We start from the raw sequence: 21428 nt of genomic DNA on the forward strand, positions 1-21428 counted from the left end.
GGGGAGCCACTTTGGAGGGGCTCCAGTGCCTACTGAGGGAGACTGCCAGGTCTGCTTTGGGGGATTGCTGGTTGGATCTGGTCCAAAGCAAGTCGAATGCAAGGCAAAGAGAGTGGTGTTGATTAGATAGGGAGAACCAGAAATGACACCTGATAGTGCTGGGCCAGCAAGGTGGACAGTGAGCCACAACCTCCACCCCCCACACCCCCAAATTGGCATCCACCACTTCCTCCATTCCCAGAGAAAGTTCCAACAGATCCCTGCCCCTCAGGCATATGCTCTAAAATTAGTTGATTAATCTCCTTCATGTATGACTGAGGTGCTTTTCAAACTACTGTCTCTGTGCTGGGAATTGGGAGAGGGTAAGTTTTTAAGTGTGAACCCTATAATAGTGGATTCTCAGTTTCCTATAGCCCTCTGGCTCTCCTGGAAATAAACCCTGCTGTTTTTCAAAGTCAGACATTATGGGGGCTCATATTCCCAATGCAGGTTCCCCAGGCTAGGGAACCCAACGTGGGGTTTGGAGCCCTCATTCCTCAGGGACGACCTCTGAGCCTATGATATTCCTTCCAGCAATGAGTTGCAGTGACGGAGTGTGGGTTCTGGCTAGAGCATGTCTCTGCCCCTCCTATCCATCTCAATGTGGCTTTTTCTTTTTATATTTAGTTGTGGAAGTCTTTCTATTAGTCTTCAGGTTGGTCTCAGATATAGTTTCTCTACATATAGTTGTAATTTTGGTGTGTTCGTGGGAGGAAGTGAGTCGAGGATCTTCCTACTCTGCCACCTTGTCCTGGTCCCTGGATTGAAATTGATTAACTTTGTATACAATGCTTGGAAATTAGTAGGTATTGGATAAATGTTTGCTTAATAAATGAGCAAATAGATGAGTGTTGTATACATGTTAAGAAAGCAAAATTATAGTGTGGGGTGGGCAGAGACAAGAAAAATTGTTTCTCTTCTGTTAGCTGCAAGATATTTGTAACATATTATTATCTTACACAGAATATTTGACTTTTAAGTTTGCATTATGATAGCAATCAGCAGAAATAGACACAAGTTAATTATAAAAATAGAATTCAAATATATATATTTCTAGTATAGTTTCTATGGTTTTAAAGGGAAAGACATAGGGCAAGTACAGATACAATTTAAGCCTGGACTTTGGAAAAATGTAACAAACATTTGGTTTGTGACCTTGAAAAAAACCTTAAAAAATAGAAAATAAATTCCCTATATCTAATCTTGATCTTTCTTCCATTTGCCAGTGATTATGTGAACCTTTATTTTCTTCCTTCCTTCCTCCCTTCTTCCCTCCCTCTCTTTCTCTTTTTCTTTCTTTCCTCCTTTTTTCCTTTTTGTAAGAACAAGACCACTTTAATTTTCTGCCACAATCTGATTTTAAACTTGGCATTGGTTGTATATGAGCTCAGAGAAAACACAGAAAATCAGTAGGGGAGTATTGAATGATTATATGGTTGATCTTAAAGGGAGAATTAGGAGTGAATTTGTTCCTTTACCTTTCTGACTGAATCAAAGTGATCAAAAAGATTAATCACTTCATCTACTGGCAGATAGTATACTTTATCACTGAACTATTTAATATACTCTAGGATTTATAAAGAGTAAATATATTTATAGTGTTTACAAGATTCAGAAAAAGTGTCCTCAAAGGTATTGTTGAATGTTTTACTTCTTTTTTGTTAATTTCACTGTCTTTTAAACATTTGAAGAGTAGATGCAAAATTCTACTGAAATAAATTATGAAGTTCTCTTTTCTATTTAAAGAGAAATAGGGGCTTCCCTGGTGGCGCAGTGGTTGAGAGTCCACCTGCCGATGCAGGGGACGCGGGTTCGTGCCCCGGTCCGGGAAGATCCCACATGCCGCGGAGCGGCTGGGCCCGTGAGCCATGGCCGTTTAGCCTGAGCGTCCGGAGCCTGTACTCCGCAACGGGGGAGGCCACAGCAGTGAGAGGCCCGCGTACCGGGAAAAAAAAAAAAGAGAGAAATAGTGCTTGTCTTTCCCTAAACCATAGTAGATACTTCTATGCAGCTGCTTTCTATTTAAGGCTAGTAAAACTAATTTATTTTATATTTCTAAAATTATCAAGAATATTTTTCTTTATCTTTTTTTTTAAAGCTGAGCTTTTGAATGTTTCTGACAACAATAATAATGGAAACTATTCTAATAAGTGTTCTTGCAGCATCAACTAAAACAAATTAGTTGAACACAATTTAATCCTAGAATTCACAATTCTTTTAAGACAAAAACTATATTTTTCTTTTTCAAAAAAACTTATATTCTTTGCTTGCTTTACTTTTCAATTTATCTTTTTAAAAAATTTTAGAACAAAATTAGGAATAGCTCCATCCATGGCAACAGTAGCTAAGAGACAATTAGAGACCCCTTTCTAATTCCCACAAATTTATACTAGTCTGACTGAGATATGTAAATGTATTTTCATTTTCTATGAAAACAACAAACCCCATAAATTGTAATGGGGCTTGTACATTCAAATCAATTAGGCAAAAAATAAAATGAAAGAAGTAAAATTTTCCTTTTTTTGGACATAACTTCATGTCTTTTAAGTTCCTCTTATTTTGTTGCAGCTCCTGACTGAGCAAAGCTCTATTTGCAAATGCAGCTTTATAATGAAGCAAAAGCAGCAAGCTCTGCCAGTACTGTAGTGTAGGAAATTGCTGATATAATTTCTTTGCTGTAGTAATTTGAGTGCCTGATTTGTTCCCATTGCACCTTATGCATTGTTACTTTAATATATGGAAATGAAACTCTTATGCTTTTTTCAGCTTATACAGCAAACTAGAAAACCCAAATTTCCTATCATCTTTGGTGGGTGATATATTCTGGACAAGAAAGCTTCTCAGGTAACTGAGAGCTTACCTTCAGAAACTCCGGGTGCTATTGGGTGCTCTTCCCTTGAACACATAAAAGAAATATCTCTTGCCTGTGTCTTCAAGTGAAGCTCATTCAGACTTTCATTTATTTAACAATAATTTTTTGATCCTCTTTCATATCACTGGGAATATATTGGTAAATAATTAGAATAGACCCTGCTCTGATGGAGATATGTCAACAGCAAAGACAGATAGCTAAACTAATACAACACAAAGAATTCATTTTCTTGCTACTACAGGTCTTTACCACTTCATCTTAAATTACTGTGCCACTCTAATTCTACATTTGCTCCCGCCTGATTTTTATCAGCTAGAACTATGGGTTGGTCAAGAAGTTTGTTTGGGTTTTCCCACAACAGTATCTGCCTTCTGAGCTTTTACAGACCTCCTTGTTTTCACAATTGTTTCTGTCTGGAATATCCTTACTTTTTTCTGTTCCTGGAAAAATACAATGCATTTTCAATTTAAATGTCTGTTTTCTCTGTGAAGCATTTCTGACTGTCTTGATTATATTCAGTCACCACATCTTCTGGGTTCCTGATATATTTTGTAATACTTCTGTTTCTGAACCAATCAAATTGTTTTGTAATTATTTATTCATGTTTCTGATATCCCAGCTTGAGTGTAAGCATTCTCAGTATAGGGAACATGTTTTGCTCGTCTTTGTACAGCCCTGCAATGCCTGGAATGATGTCTGGCACATAGATGTTGAATTAATACATTAGGAATCAAGGGCAGAATTGTCTAGTCTACTACTGTTGACTCATTCCTACTGTTAGAATGTGTGCTGTTTAATCCTATAGATGATTCAAATAATCAAAGCTATTATCTCCAATTATCAGATTTCTTCTTCAGTGACTACTCCTTATAACCGAAGGTAGCTTTACTCTTTTCTTTGTGCTTCTTTTGTCTCATCTATCCCTTACTCTTGTTTTTGTGTTTTCTTTAAAAATTTTAGTGTGAAAAAATGACTTTATGGTCATTAGCCAGTAACTAAATAAAACGTGTATTTCCTTCTAGATAATGATACAACCAGTTATGGCATAAGAGGCAGGCTACTGAAGGCTTTGGTTGTTTTTGATACTTTATTCAGAGCTAGAGATGTTTTTGGAAGTGGAGGTGATTGGGTAGAGTTCTAGATTTAATGCAATTTTTTTATGTTAGAGAATTCTGAAAATTTGTAAATGCAGGCTCTAAATAAAGTCTTATCTGTTGCCATGCATTTGACAACTTGCCAAAAATCCTGTCTGGGATCTGACATCTCATTTAAGTAGTACTAGGTAAGGAGGTGGCCTTGGATTTAGAATAAGTTAGCTGGGGGCTATGTCCACATTTCACCACTTATGTGCAAACAGCCATATTTCTGTTTGTAAGGAATTTTCCTTTTTCTAATTGATCATGCCCTGAGATAGAATTATTGGCTTCCTTTGGTGATGTAACAAACCTCTGAGAGGTCAGTCATGGCTTTTAGGCTTTTTTGATTAATTTTCAAACAGTATGACAAGGTCACTGGGTTTGCCAATTATCTGAGTGTCTAGTGGGACACTGAGTTTCCCTGTCATATAGTGAAAGCAAGAATACTGTTGAAAGGGGCACCGATTTGAGTATGTATTAGAGGTAGTTTGAGATAACTGTGAGCCACCTGTAGAGCCATTTTTCCCCATTCTTTTGTTAAACATCTATTTCATACTGTAAGGTTCACCCATACCATCTTCTCCTGATAAATACTTGGTTAGACTCCTTAAATACATCCTACGGCCAAATAAATAAATTGTCCTAGGGCCAATATAGTTCCAGTTCTCTATCTAATGCCTTTCATATCATCATGTATTGAATAAGAACTGGCACTCATAGCAAAATTCCTGAGATGCTTGATCATTTTATATGTACTATATTTCTAAAAGAAAGAATATATTTTAGTAGGATTTTAGGAAATGCTTTTGGTTTGAGCCTTAGTTAACCAGATAAGAGTTACTAACTAGAACAGAAATTGCTCATAAATTTATCTTCAGCAGAGCATAATGTCCGACCTAAATAAAGTGGACACTCAATAAATATTTGTAGAATGAATGAATATACAGAAATGGCCACTTGAGTGGGGTTTTACCTCATGCTTCTTTTCAACATATAGCCTATGTGTAAAATTATTTATTGCTTCAGGATCAAATGCAATTATCAGGAAGTCTTCATTGGAAATAACATTATTGACTTTTAGAGTGAGAAGGGTTTTACAAGATCATCTCAGCCCAATGCTTATTTAAAGTAAGGAGAATAAGAGTCATAGGCATTAAGTTACTCCACTTACTTTTTCAAAATTAACAATTGAAGATTTCTTACCCATCTCTCAAAAGCTAAAAACATTAATCATTTTTGGAAACATCATTATTTTGGGAATATGTCAATTGACCAAAGGAAGAGGTAGAAGAAAGTACATGCCATCCCACTGCCCAGACTGTATTCCAGAAAAGGAGGGTTTCACTGACTATAGAACACAGAAATCTAGCTGCATGACTCTTGGGTATTTTTCATGGTGTATTAAAAATATGTGAGCAACCATTAGCCTTAAATGCTATTTTGGTCAAATAATCTTTAATGCCTGAAAGACAGTTAAGATCAAGTTTGTTGCTGCTTTTTGGTATACTGGGTTATACACATGAATCAAAGTCTGACACTTAAATGTCCAACTGATAAGGCATAAGATAAAATCATTAGGGACTTTTTGCAAGCAATCAAAATTTAAAATCAAAGTATATGTGTGAAAATAAATAATATATGAAAAGGTTCCCACTTTATAGTGGGCACTTATTTTGATATAAAAACAACTCATTTGTTTCCAGCTATATTAAGCTATTTTGAGCTACTCTATAAAATAATTGATGAAGAAAACTAGGTAAGATGAATAATGTTAGTGTCCAAAATGGTATATTACTTTAAGTAAAAATTGAAACTCTTTCTATCAATAATTGATCACAAATTCAACAAATACTCAAAAAGTATCTTTAGTTTTAAGTTTCTTTTCATAGTTTTTTCCTGCAGATGATTGAACCAAATTGCCCATTGGATTTAGAGAGACAAAATGTAATTTGTTTTATTGCAGCATGAAACAAACAATATAATAAATCTAACTTGGTGGTTTTGCTATATTTCTATTGCCTTAAATAGCTCTGTGAGTGATATTTACATAAATTCTTTCATTTTTTTCTGTGGTGTAATTTAAGGTGGAAAAGTCAATATAACTTTAAAACACATTTTCAAATACTTGTTTTGAAATTCATGTTTTGAGATGTTTGAATGAATATGTGGTTAACTGCTATTTTAACTAGCAACACATTTATAAGAACTAATTAATTCATAGCATAAAAATAATTTGGAAAACATGTACAGAAGATAAAGTGCTTTTTGAAGCAGTTGTTCATTAACATATTTTGAGAGAAAATTGTGAGCTATTTCCATTAAGTTTTTGAAAATTGATACAAATTGAAGTGTCAATGAAGTAATTATTGACAGCATGTCACCACAATATGAAGTGTGCCCATCCTTCTAGAAATTTACTAACACATCCCCTTATCCTCATTGTACTAATTTCACTATCTTCTGAGAAAGGGCTACCTTTTGTCAAAGGAATTTTTTGACGGGAGATAAAGATGGCAGAGAAGGAGGACATCAAGCTCACTTCCCCCCACAAACACATCAAAAATATATCTATATGTGGAGCAACTTTAGCTGTAAACAACTGAAACTGGCAGAAAAGCTCTTCCACTAACAAGACTGTAAGAAAGATCCACACAGGGATGGGTAGAGAGGGAAGAGAAGAAATCAGGTCAGAACCTCCATCCCTAGCAGGGGACACAGAAAAGGAGGAGGATATCATGGGGTTGGACATTCTCCCTCGACCGTGAGGGGTTCGAACCACATATTGTGCACCCCATACCTGGGGTCTTGCACTAAGACAAGTCCCCTTAGCTGGTTTGTAAACCAGTTGGATTTAACACGAGGCTGTAAGAAATTGACACTTTACTTTTGAAGAATGTGCACACACACTTGCTTTTGGGAAAAGGTGCGGGAAGCAGATTGAAAACTCCCTGGGGTTCTGACCAGTTTCCTGTAGCCGCCCCAGAGTACACCCCAGCCCACACTGGCAGCCTGCTCCAGCCCCTCTTGCTCTGCTGCAACTCTCCACTAGGGTGAAGGCAGATGATGGTGCTGGCTGGGACCTAGACCTGCACCTGAACAGGGTGTACTGAATGCAGAGGAGGCAGTTTGGGATTGGCCTGGGGCTCTATCTGGCAGGCCAGGGCTGTCACAGTGTGTGCCTGAGCCTGCTCCAGGTGTCTGCTCTGATCCCGCTTGATCTTTACTACTGAGATTTTTCCTTTCTTATAAATTCTCACTTCTTGTAACCTTTTCTTTTCCATTTTAACACTTCTTGTAGAGTCGGTTTAGTATTATAACAAACTCACGGGTCACATCATATTCAACAGTGAAAAGCTGAAAACTTTACCTCTAAAATCAGGAACAGGACAAGGATGCCCAACCTTGTCACTTCTATTTTCATAGTATTGGAAGTCCTACCCACAGAAATAAGATGAGAAAAAGTAATAAAAGGCATCCACATTGGAAGGGAAGAAGTAAAACTGTCACTACTTGCAGATGACATATTAGTATATATAGAAAACCCTAAAATTTCCACTAAAAAACCATTAGAACTAATAAAACAATTTAATAAAGTTGCAGGATACAAGATTTATATACAGAAATCTGTTGCTATTCTATACACTAATAATGAACTATGGGAAAGAGAAAGCAAGAAAACAATCCCATTTACAATTGCATCAAGGAGGTTAAAGACCTATACTTTGAAAAATATAAGACATTGATGAAGGGAATTTGAAGCTGACCCAAAGACTTGAAAGGTATCCCATGTTTATGAACTGTAAGAATTAACATTTTAAAAATGTCCATACTACCCAAAGCAATGTACAGATTTAATGCAATCCCTATCAAAATACAAGGACATTTTTCACAGAACTAGAATAAATAATCCAAAAATTTATATGGAACCACAAAAGACCCTGAATAGCCAAAGCAAGATTGAGAAAAAAAGAATAAAGCTGGAGGTATTACACTCCCTGACAACAGACTATACTAAAAAGCTACAGTCATCAAAACAGTATGGTACTGGCACCAAAAAGACACATATATCAGTGGAACAGAATAGAGAGCCTAGAAATAAACCCATGAACCTATGGTCAATTAATCTACAATAAAGAGGCAAGAATATACAATGGAGAAAAGACAGTCCTTCAATAAGTGGTTCTGGGAAAACTGGACAGTTACACGTAAAAGAATGAAATTAGAACATTTTGTCAGACCATATACAAAGAAAACACTCAAAATGGATGAAAGACCTAAATGTAAGACTGGAAACCATAAAACTCCTAGAAGAAAACATCTGCAGAACACATTATTTGACATAAGTCATAGCAATATATTTTGGATCATTCTCTTCAAGCAAAGGAAACAAAAGCAAAGGTAAACAAATGGGACTTAATTAAACTTCTGCACAACAAAGGAAACCATTGACAAATAGAAAGACAACTTAGTTAATGAGAAAAATTACTTACAAATGATATGACTGATAAGGGATTAATATCCAAAATATATAAACAGTCCACACAAGATCAAAAAAACAAACAACCTGATTAAAAAATGGGCAGAAGACCTGAACAGATATTTTCCCAAAAAAGACAGAGATGGTCAAAAGGCACAAGAAAAGATGGTCAACATCTCTATTTGTTAGAGAAATGCAAATCAAAACCACAATAAGGTAGCACTTCACACTTGTCAGAATGGTTATCATCGTCAAAAGCCCACAAATAACAAATGCTGGCAAGAATATGGAGAAAAGGGAACCCTAGTACACTTTTGGTGGGAATGTAAACTGGTGCAGCCACTATGCAAAATAGTATGGAAGTTTTTAAAAAAATTAAACAATAGAACTACCATATGATTTAGGAATTCCACTCCTGGATATATATCTGAAGAAAATAAAAACACTAATTCAGAAAGATACATGCACCCCAATGTTCACAGCCACATTATTTACAATAGTTAAAACATGGAAGTAAAGTGTCCATTGACAGATGGATGGATAAAGAAGTTGTGATATATATATATATACACACACACACACACACACACACACACACACACACACACGTGTATATATATAGCATGAAATATTACTCAGCCATAAAGAAATAAAATTTTGCCATTTGTAACAACATGGATGGACCTGGAGAATATTATGCTTAGTGAAATAAGTCAGGCAGAGAAAGACAAATACTGTTTGTTATCACTTATACGTGGAATTTAAAGAATAAATAAGTAATTAACATAAGAAAACAGAAACAGTCTCACAGATATAGAGCACTAACTAGTGGTTACCAGCAGGAAGAGGCAACGGGGGAGGGACAAGACAGGAGTAGGGGATTAAGAGGTACAATATACTATGTATAGAATAAATAAGATTCAATGACATGTTGTACAGTACAGGGAATATTGCCAATACTTTATAACAACTCTAAATGGAAGATAATCTATGAAAATATTGATTCACTATGTTGTACACCTGAAAATCATCTATACTTTATTTTTTTTTTTGGGTTTTTTTTTTTTGCGATACGCGGGCCTCTCACTGTGTGGCCTCTCCCGTTGCGGAGCACAGGCTCCGGACGCGCAGGCTCAGCGGCCATGGCTCACGGGCCCAGCCACTCCGCGGCATGTGGGATCTTCCCAGACCGGGGCACGAACCCGTGTCCCCTGCATCGGCAGGCGGACTCTCAACCACTGCGCCACCAGGGAAGCCCCATCTATACTTTAATAGAAAAAAAATTAGAGACATTTTTCTGATCAAGATTACTTAGCATTTTACTTTTTAAAAAATGCTTTGTTTGAGTCTCTGAAATTGTTTTCTATTGTTATTTCATTTTATTAAGGAGGATATTGAAACACAGAGTTATTGAAGTAAATGTACAAGTTCCTGACAAAGTTTGGACTAGCTCTTGTTTTTAGATGAGTCAAGAAACATTAAAAGTGATTTTGCTTAGAGCTACAGGAATTAAAATATAGACAGTTAAAAAATGTTCAGAATAGGAAACAGTTTTTCTTGGGGAGAAATTTTATAGGACAATTAAGAACACAATATATTCTTACAGTAGAGTAGACTTTGTTACAATTTATGATATTTATATTTGAGCCGTATTTTAAATAGACAAAAATCTATTAATAGTCTCATTATTACTATCCAGTCATGATAAAAAATACTTTTAGCATTCTGAAGAAATTAAAATAGAAATGGTAATGGTAAACCTCAAGTTTTCTAAGCTCTGGGGATCTAATGTACAGCATGGTGACTATATTTAACAGTACTGTATTGTACACTTAGAACTTGCTAAGAGAGTAGACCTTAAATGTTCCCACCCCTAAGAAGAAATGGTAATTATGTGACGTGATGGAGGTGTTAGCTAGCCCTACTGTGGTAATCATTTCACAATATATTTGTGTATCAAATTATAATGTTGTATTCCTTAAACTTACAACATGTTACATATTAATCATATCTCAATAAAGCTGGAAAAAATAAAAAAAATAATTTCTTTGAAATCATAACAAAAGTTAGATGCTTGGTTCCCTTAGTGAGAGCTTATTTAAGGTTTATTTATTCAACAAGTTTATCCATAGCACCTGGGTGTACTGATTTTCTTCTTAGAAACCTGCTAAGCCTCTGAAATGGGTCAATATGCTTTAGGCACTCAATTGCCTTCTCCAGCTGTGGTCTTTTAAGCACAAGTCTTTTAGCAACTAGAGGGTCTTTCTGAGCCTTACCCACTGACAGGAAGATGTTAGAATTGACTGTTCTGTGGGATTCATGAAGAGTTATTTACAAAGCTTCAGTTGTTCATGTCAAACAACTCAAACTCTCAACATAGGGGTAGAGTGGGAGGGAGGGAGAATGGGAGTTTGAGCTGAAGTGACCAGGTCTTACTTAAGAAAGTAGGAGAGTTTTTTCTTGGATTCCATAAATGCACACTAAAAGTTTCATATACCTCGTATAATCACAACCTTAATGATTTCTTGGACTCCCTGAGGAATAAACCTGAGTGATGTACAGGTTAAAATTAACATTTTCTAATAGAATAATAACACAATTCATCAATCAAATGTTTTTTTTTCTTCTTTTATAAAAGTGTAACAGGAGGAGAGTACTCTTTCATTTTTCCTTACAGTATAGTCTGGCTTCATGAGAACTTTAAAAGAAATACTACATGGTTTTTTTTTTTTAATAATCTTATTTATTCTCTCCTTGTTTATTTCTTTTTTTTTAAATTTTATTTATTTATGGCTGTGTTGGGTCTTCGTTTCTGTGCGAGGGCTTTCTCTAGTTGCGGCAAGTGGGGGCCGCTCTTCATTGCGGTGCGCAGGCCTCTCACTATCGCAGTCTGTCTTGCTGCGGAGCACAGGCTCCAGACGCGCAGGCTCAGTAACTGTGGCTCACGGGCCCAGTTGCTCCGTGGCATGTGGGATCTTCCCCGACCAGGGCTCAAACCCGTGTCCCCTCCATTGGCAGGCAGATTCTCAACCACTGCGCCACCAGGGAAGCCCACTACATGCTTTTTTACTTTTAACATTTACAAATGCTAATTATAGTTGAAGAAGGAAACTTATGGCATCTAGTTCAGCGTCCCTGGATATTAAGGAGAAATCTCTGAAACATATCTTGGCTTTGATATGTATAGTTGAGTACTTAACTTGTTCTCATAAATAAACCTCCAAATTGGTAAGTGAATCAAATCATATTGTTATGCAAATAAACTGTATGTAGCAAACTAACCAATAAAACATGCTACATTATTGTCTAGCTAACCTAACATATTGTAGATAAATAGGAGCAAACATTTATAAAACCACTAGATGGCATTCATTCACTGCAATTTTGGCCAAATACAGCCTTTAAAGCTTTATCATGATATGCAGGATTAGGGGCAAGGCAAGTGTTATCCATTATCTGATGATATTTTTCTTTCATATAACACACTGACAAAGCTCAATTTTATCTTTTCCTGTATGCTTCAAATCAAATCAACAGATACTTACTGAAAGCTTTATTAAATGATTCTTTCTTGTGAGGAGATTTGAAAGCCATCTTCACTGTGGTGGTAATGTATTTTACTTACAACATCTAGAAGAAAATATGCTATATGCACTGTGCCACTTAATTTTCTTTTATTTCATTGCTTTATTAATTCATGTTGATATTTCTCACAGAGCTATTTCTCTAAAGGTTATAAAAAGTACAGAGTCACATTTTCTAATATTTTAGATGGAATTAATCTTCAATCTTAATGCTTATGAAAATAGGAGGTCAAGAGCTCTTGAGTCACAAAAAGTCCTTTCTATTGTATGTCTTTAAAATGTGTGAGGAAAAGTACTTCTAACTTCATTGAGAACCACAATGACCTTTGGTGATAAAAGATTATGATTTAGTCTTGGAGATAAATAAATCATGGACTGAAAACTCCCAAACTCCACACTTCAGGCTAAACTGTTGGAAGAAGATATTGATGGGCCAAAAAAAGTCAAATATTTTTGTAGAAGGTCTAGGTTAATAATAACATAAAGTCCAGTACTTACCTGTTCTAATATGTTTTGAAGCCTCTCTATCTCACAGTCTATTACAAATTTTTTTTCTTGTCTTCTATCAAGCTCTTCTAGAAGTTGCCTATAGCTGACATCATTAAAATTTTCCACACATATAGCGCTGACATGCCAACCATTTTGTCCTGCTTTTTCCATGATAGCTTGAAGTATCGAGTATCCTAGTGGGGAAGAAAATCCAGAGGGGTTACTAAAAACATGCCCTTAAATAACATGCAGGCACTGAGTCTACATCAATATTTTTATATTCCAAAACATACAATGAATTATTAGAAATTTAAAAACATGAGTGGTTATTTCTGAATCATTTAATTTTACTTTCTTTACTTAGGGCAAAAACATTCCTTAAAAATATTGCTTGAATGAAGTAGCAACATCATACCTTGAGTAAGCTCTCAAAATCCCTCTACCAAAGACTATTACATTGCTTTGGATATATTTTTGATGAGATAAACCAAAAACAAAATCTAGTACCACCCGTAGTCAAGAACAATTTCATAAACTTTTTGCTAATTTTACTCACTAGACAGAATTAATTTTGAACAGCTGTATTGATTTTCCCCTTGAGCAAAGTAGTAACAACATTTTTGGGTTCAACTGTGTCATAAAATAAACATTGCAACACTATTTATTGAGGACCCATTATTGTAAATGGAGAAGGCATTATTTAACTCTTCCTGTCTTGGCAGGGGAGTGATGTGGATTGGGGGTGAACTGAATGAAAACTAGGTGATGCAATGGGCACTCAAACTCATAATCTAGTAGAGGAAACAGACATTCAAATAAACAAATGAAACTTAGTTTAAAACTGTGTAATGATAGCCGTACTCAAGGGAAAGTGTTGGCCCAAGGGAAAGTTTGGTAAAATCTGCCTTAATGGGACCAGGAAAACTGCCATGAGGAGAAACAACTTGAACTGGGTCTTGAAGGTTTAAAAGGTGCCTTTAAGATTGCTGAAAAAGGAGCATTTATTAGCGGGAAACAGACTTCCAGAGGGAATGGAATGGTCTTTACACTGTTCTTCATTCAGATCTCTCTGCATGTGGAAGGGAAGTCATGGGTCTTAATGTCTGGATTAAAGATGAAGGGGCAAACTCATGAACCCAGCACTTAGAATATTTCTTCATGACAACATTGTCTTGAAATCTTGAATTTTTGAGCTCTCAGTTTTGAGTTGGAATGTGAAAAAAAGGAAAAAAGATTCTTTGAATCTATGTATAACATTTAAACGAAGGTTGTTTTGGATCAGAGCCTGTTATTTTTTCCCCTTGTGGCTTAGCATAAAAAAATATGCTAGTCCTCTTTAAGAAGGTCTAACACTTATTTGAGTTCATTCTATGGCAGCAGTTGCCTATAGTTTCTCCCTCCCTTGGTCCCTGGACTTAGAGTGGAGAGCTGGGTGGATTAAACCTGAAGACTTAAAATGAATGCAAAGCATTTGCTAGATAAGAGCACCCTTTACTCAGTTTTCTGTTTGGTATGTGAGTCTCTCAGGTTCAAGGATTTTTATTTTTAGGTATGTTTTCTACAAGTCAGAGTTTCAAACATTACGGATGTTCATTTAATATCAACAGATGGAACTGATGATGAGGTCATATTTGAAATATAAATTACCTGATATCCTGCCAAATGAAATACTGTGGCAGTCAGGATTAATTTTTATCAAAATGAAAACAATTCCCTAAAGAGGAAGAAAGAGGGCATGTTAATTACTATATAATTATTCTAGTATATCTATTGCTTTGTTTAGTCTTTCCTTTTGTAATGTATGCCTGTAATTATCTCTTCAAATCTTACCTAGATCCCCCCTATCCCTGCCCCAAATTCAGTACTCTTTCCCTTGTTTCCTATTATATGCATACGTAACATGATGGTCTGCATTCTATCTTAATGAAATCAAGCAGGACTCTGAGGGTCCTCCTGGGTTCAAAAGTCCCTCAGTGTCCCCCGTTTCTTGTTTTTAGAGAAAGGCTTTAGTCTTCTAGGCCTTCCTTGAGTTCCAAAGAGCATCAGTTACTAATTAGGGAAGTGAGGGAACACACAAACAAAGGTGAAGCAAACTCAAATGGTCTTGGAGAAAACACAAAGCCCAAAAGGTCTTAACAGAAAAAAACATCAGGGGCCAACTGGGAAATGAAATTCTTGACCATCACATAATGCTCTAAGTAAATAATAAAATGTCTCAACTATTGTTTTTGCTCTCTCCTAGAAAGAAGTTAAAGGATCATAAGACCATGATTTACTAATTTGCTTTGTAGGAACAATCAATCAAAATCACCAATGACACATCAAATCATAAGACGGTGGCAGGAAGTCTGCAACTGAGATCTATGGGAAGCTGAAATTACAAGGCCCCCTCCCCTTTTACCCTTTTTGCTTTTAAAACCCTTGCACCCTGGCCAACCAGCAAGATGGATCTGAGACAAACCTACATCTCCCATCTTCTCTGGAGAGTAGCACCCTCTAGATCAGTAAACCTTTCTCTGATCCAAACTCCGACGTTTTTGTTTGTTTGGCCTCACTATGCATCTAGCACACAAACTTGGGTTAAACAACATTAATGTACACTGTACACGTTCATGCCTCATTTATCCTGTTACTGGGATTTGCTCTCTGATAGTGAATTAATGTTCTTTCATTCATTTTTGACACCTATGAACATGCTCTTTTTAAAAATACCAATTGACATCTTATTTTCCGTTTTCTCCTTTTATTTACTGTAGTACCAAAATAATTAAAAAAAACTTTTTGTTTGATTTTCTTGCATGTTGTAAAAATAATAACTATGTCCACACACATCATCCCTGTGACCAATTCACAGCTTGGCACAGTTCTTTAGATACTGCCTTTGTTTGTTATCATCACGTCATGTGGATATGTCAGTGCTAGGCTGTTATTTTCCTACCTACAGGAATTTCACAGAATATAGAGCCACACATCTTCTGATGAAATTTATATACGTTCCCAGTTGCATAACAGATATTGAAAGATTCACACTAATAAAACAAAATTATAATTCAAATTCAACATTTTGTTATCTGAGTTTTCAGATTTAGAAGTGACACTAGAATTGAAATAAAACAAAACCCTAGGACACAATCTTTGTTAAAGGGCAAAGAAAGTTGGCTGCCTAAAAAGAACCATTAATCATAGTCAGAAATAAATGACATCTTTTTAATGCAAAGGACACACAGTTATAGTTTCAGAGCCCAGGTGAAAATTTGAGTTCTTTTACAAGCTGTGTTTGATTTTAATATCCTATCTTATTCATTGCAACTCAGATGTACCTGTCTTATTTATTTGCCAAGATAGTTGGGAATACATTGTAATTCAGAGAAAATACTGCTGTTGAATCTATGATTGTGTAACTTACCTGTTATATAAACTAGAAAATCACAAGTCAAGTCATATTAATTCTACAACTGCCTATGATTTGTATCTCCTAGTTCTTAGAAAATCTGTAGTGCAATATTGTTGGTCAGAAAATGAATACTACAGTTTTAGGTGAATATCACAAGAGTAATGAGGCGTTCACTACTGTAAAGAATTTTTAAGTCTTGCTTTTATTTAAAAGCTGTCTAACATTTTAATCTAATATAATTTATTGAAAACTAAAACATCCGAGATTCTTTAAGATATGCCAGGATAAACAAAGTTATGATTCTTGTCTTGACCAGGATCTAGCAAAACTGATATTTAAGTAACTATTATACAAATTACACTGTATTGTGTAAGTAACTTCAAAAGACCCAAAATAATTTTATTAGAATAGTAGTGAAAATGTATGATGGAGAAGATCACATTGTTGGATTAAAATAAATGATTAAAGGCTTTTTCATGGTTATTAAAGAACACTATCAGTTACACATACAAATATTTTTAAATGTTATATTATATAATGATATTACTAATTATGTTAAATAGAATCATAGTGATTTAAGCAGTCTTGAGCTACTGTATCCTTACACATCAACACTTTTTATATCACCCATGAATAATGACCTATTTTGGGTGAGTAGTACCATCCAGATATTCAGCTGCTAGGAACACAAACTGGGCTTGTTTATCTGATGTTCTCTTTTGAAAGAGTTATTTGATTCAACTATCTGCACATGGAGGGGCAGGAAGAGAGTCAGGAAATATCTATGTCAGAGTGGATATAATTTCAAAAAGGAGAGAGTTATCTGTATGCTATTAAAAACCCTTCTCTTTGATAAAGATAGAAAAGTGCTTTTTAATTAGAAGGTCACTGGTGCACACAACAGGAGTAGCATCAATGGAATGCTGAATATAGGAGTCATATTTCAGAGAAGTAAGAAATTGAGGAGAAAATGAGAAGTGAAAATGTAGAAATTAGGGAGGAATATCATCAGAATAATTAATTTAATGAGATGAAGGATATGCCTCTATAAGTATGAGATAGAGAAACATTGAGGCCATGGGAACTCATTTGGGAAGGAGAGGACTGGGTCTGTCCCATGTGGCATCGTTGAGCTTAAAAAGAAGTGACAAAAGGATATAGCAGCAGTTTGTACTTACTCAAATTAAAGCCTCTTTCATTAATTTTATAGATTGCTATGCAGGTACCTACTACTACCCAATTTCTCTGATCTGGCATAATTACTGGCATCCAAAGCTAGTATATTCCAAGAGAAAGGTGTGTATATCTGAAAGTCTACTTTATACTGTATTTTAATCTCAGTCATGAGAGGAATACGATTCTGTAAACCTCACGGCATTTAACGCCATCATAATGGCACTACAGAGCCGATTTAGTAACCATTTGGTTTGGACTCTTTCCAAAGCAGCCTAGGTACTGAAATAACATGTTCAAAGGCTACAGTCTGAACTCTAAGATCTCAGAACACAGAAGGAGTAACCAACATTGTAGCTTGGTTAAAATTATCGGCAGCTGTGACTATAGCATTTATTTATGCCATAGTTCAAGAAGGGCATAGTGAAAATAAGCAAAGATCTGCCAACTTACACAGTTTGAAGCCATACATATAAACCTGAGGTAAGATGGAATGTCTTGAGTTTTCCCTTTTCTACAAAAAATCAAGAGTAAAAATAGAAAATCCTTCTTCAAAGATGGTTATTTTGGGTCTTAGATTTTCCCTAAGTCCTCTTGTATTTTCTGACAATAACATTTATTGTCTCTTGACCACTACATTGTAGTGTCCATATTTAATTCAGAGATATCATACAGGGGAATTTGATACTTTAAAACTTTAAAGTTTTCTGTCAGTTGCAACTGAACCTAATCTTTATTTATACAGGCATATAGCAAATATTTTCAACTATTTGCCACAGGTTCAAGGCACTAAACTCCTCCTCCCAGGCATGCGTTATTTTCTTATTTCTCTTGGGCTTTTCTAGAACTAGACCACTGGAGAATTTTATTTCACTTGTTTACATGGCAACTAGACTAATCTTTGTCTAGTTTGTTTCTGTCTGGAAAGTCTATGGTACTTCCTTGAATGAAGCTTTCAATGTTTTCCTATTCTTTTATGTTACATACCAAAATCTGGTCATACTTGTCTCCTCCCTCTCTTTCTAGTCTCATTTTGTACCATTATTCTTCTTGCTTTCTAACCTCTAGCAGCATTGTCCTTCTCAGATATTTTAAAAGGTAGCATGCATCTCCACCTCATTGCCTTTACACATGCTAGTGTTCCCTTTAAAAGACTATTTCCTTCCATTTTTGCCTTCTATTCATTTTTCAGACCTCACCTTAGACATCACTTACCTTCTAACTAGATCACTTACTCCTCATATAATCTCTTGTAGCTTTCTGTACATTTCTTTCAGAGATTTTTTTTTACCAGTTTCTAACCATATATTTTGAATGATGATCTGATTAGTGTCTTCCCTCTCCTCCCCCCACTCCCATACTGTAGGCTCCATGAAAGTAGTGAGTATTTCTGTGCTCAGTATTTAGTCTAGTGGTTCTCAGTAGATGCTCAGCAAAGTTGTCTGAACACAGAAATAAATTAATGGGAATTTCATAGAGAGGAATCAGGATGTCAAGAGGATCAGAAGAAGCATGGCAGGTCACATTCAGGGACTTCAAATGCTTCAGATTATGTTGTGTGTTTGGAAGAACAAGGAGCGTGTGGAAAATTGGTGTGGACTGTGGGAAGAGCTTCAAAGGCTGGAGAGGTAACAAGAAAGGGACACCTCATAAGGGCCTTCTCTACCATATTATAAAATTTGGCCTTTACTCCTCAGGAACTTTAAGAAGAGACTGACAGAACTGCATGTGTTTTAGAGGGATTGTTTAGCTAAGGTGTGAAGGATACAATGGATGAAGGTAACACAAAAAACAGGAAAACCAGTTGGGAGGCCATATTGAAGTAATCCAGGTGAGAGATAATAAGGAAGGAGAGTAATTTCTAGATTAAAGTGGCAGAATAAATCAACTTGGTTATTGTTGAAACATAAGGAATAAGGAGAAGGAAGATTTGAGCATAATGACAATCTGTTCTTCTGGTGTTCATTTTACTTGTTTTCAGAAGAAAATCTTAGGTCTTTTTGATCTCCTGAAGAAACGAATATTTTTCTATTTGGATTTCAGATGTCAAGTTACTTCTAATGATATGGTCTTTGCAGTCACCTCCCTCATCACCCAAAGCAGTATGCTAAATTCTGAGACAGGTTTGAGAAACCCACTTTTCTCTCTTGCTATAAACATCAATTTTTCAAGAGACCATCTCTGTAGATTTTGAATATTCCCTAAGAATAATTGGATATTTTTTCAAGCTTGTTTGTAGCATTTTTTATCTCCTCAGCACTATGGATATTTATCAATATCTTTTTATAATATAAGGGAATCTCTTTTTATGCAAGAAAAGCATTCTTGAAAAATTTGTGTAATTTTAAAGCCAAATGACTGAAGACCAATTTCCTAAAGAAATAGATATCTAGCATAATTTATATAGTTACTATTTTGCTCATCAACTGAGATTTTATCTACTTTTTATAGTACACTACATAAAATTCACAATTCTGATTTTACCTATTTTTTAATATCACAATATATAAAGTTCACAATTCAAACTTGCATAAAATATAACCATTATATCTTCATAAGGATATTAAAATATAGATTTATGAATTAACAGTCACTCAAATAATGTTTGTTTCATATTAAACACTTAAAGTACTTAAGACCTAATTTTCTTTTTTTTTTTAACATCTTTATTGGGGTATAATTGCTTTACAATGGTGTGTTAGTTTCTGCTTTATAACAAAGTGAATCAGTTATACATATACATATGTTCCCATATCTCCACCCGCTTGCATCTCCTTCCCTCCCACCCTCCCTATCCCACCCCTCCAGGCTGTCACAAAGCACCGAGACAATATCCCTGTGCCATGCGGCTGCTTCCCATTAGCTATCTACCTTACGTTTGTTAGTGTGTATATGTCCATGACTCTCTCTCGCCCTGTCACAGCTCACCCTTCCCCCTCCCCATAACCTCAAGTCCGTTCTCCGGTAGGTCTGCGTCTTTATTCCTGTCTTATCCCTAGGTTCTTCATGACATTTTTTTCCTTAAATTCCATATATATGTGTTAGCATATGGTATTTGTCTCTCTCTTTCTGACTTACTTCACTCTGTATGACAGACTCTAGGTCTATCCACCTCATTACAAATAGCTCAATTTCATTTCTTTTTATGGCTGAGTAATATTCCATTATATATATGTGCCACATCTTCTTTATCCATTCATCTGATGATGGGCACTTAGGTTGTTTCCATCTCTGGGCTATTGTAAATAGAGCTGCAATGAACATTTTGGTACATGACTCTTTTTGAATTTTGGTTTTCTCAGGGTATGTGCCCAGTAGTGGGATTGCTGGGTCATATGGTAGTTCTATTTGTAGTTTTTTAAGGAACCTCCATACTGTTCTCCATAGCGGCTGAACCAATTCACATTCCCAACAGCAGTGCAAGAGTGTTCCCTTTTCTCCACAGCCTCTCCAGCATTTATTGTTTCTAGATTTTTTGATGATGGCCATTCTGACTGGTGTGAGATGATATCTCATTGTAGTTTTGATTTGCATTTCTCTAATGATTAATGATGTTGAGCATTCTTTCATGTGTTTGTTGGCAGTCTGTATATCTTCTTTGGAGAAATGTCTATTTAGGTCTTCTGCCCATTTTTGGATTGGGTTGTTTGTTTTTTTGTTATTGAGCTGCATGAGCTGCTTGTAAATTTTGGAGATTAATCCTTTGTCAGTTGCTTCATTTGCAAATATTTTCTCCCATTCTGAGGGTTGTCTTTTGGTCTTGTTTATGGTTTCCTTTGCTGTGCAAAAGCTTTGAAGTTTCATTAGGTCCCATTATTTTTGTTTTTATTTCCGTTACTCTAGGAGGTGGGTCAGAAAGGATCTTGCTGTGATTTATGTCATAGAGTGTTCTGCCTATGTTTTCCTCTAGGAGTTTGATAGTTTCTGGCCTTACATTAAGACCTAATTTTCATATTAAAGTTATATACCAACACTTTGGGAAAGCAAAGTGTTGAATTGAGAGGAGGAATAGCGCCCCTCAGAGAGAACTTCACTGCAGAGAGAATGACCTGTACTATGATTTGGTCCTTAGAGGACAGGGAGGGTTTAATCGGTGGAGATGGTGAAGAGGAAGGAGTTACTGCAGCATAAGGCAAAGACAGAGAGGTGGAAGCTTAAAGAATACTTAATAGGGGCTTCCCTGGTGGCGCAGTGGTTGAGAGTCAACCTGCCGATGTAGGGGACACAGTTTCGTGCCCCAGTCTGAGAAGATTCCACATGCTGT

At 35.8% G+C, this 21428-nt stretch overlaps 1 protein-coding gene across 1 annotated transcript in view; it reads right to left on the reverse strand.

Moving 5' to 3' along the window:
* Positions 1-21428, reverse strand: part of GRIA4 (glutamate ionotropic receptor AMPA type subunit 4) — a 516704-nt gene that overhangs the window by 176121 nt on the left and 319155 nt on the right. Inside the window, exon 5 of the mRNA XM_019948657.3 lies at positions 12607-12791. Coding sequence (XP_019804216.1) covers positions 12607-12791 — 185 coding nt within the window. The remainder of the gene's footprint in view (positions 1-12606; positions 12792-21428) is intronic.

This window comes from Tursiops truncatus, chromosome 8 (assembly GCF_011762595.2).
Source record: "Tursiops truncatus isolate mTurTru1 chromosome 8, mTurTru1.mat.Y, whole genome shotgun sequence".
In the NCBI taxonomy this organism is placed as follows: domain Eukaryota; kingdom Metazoa; phylum Chordata; class Mammalia; order Artiodactyla; family Delphinidae; genus Tursiops; species Tursiops truncatus.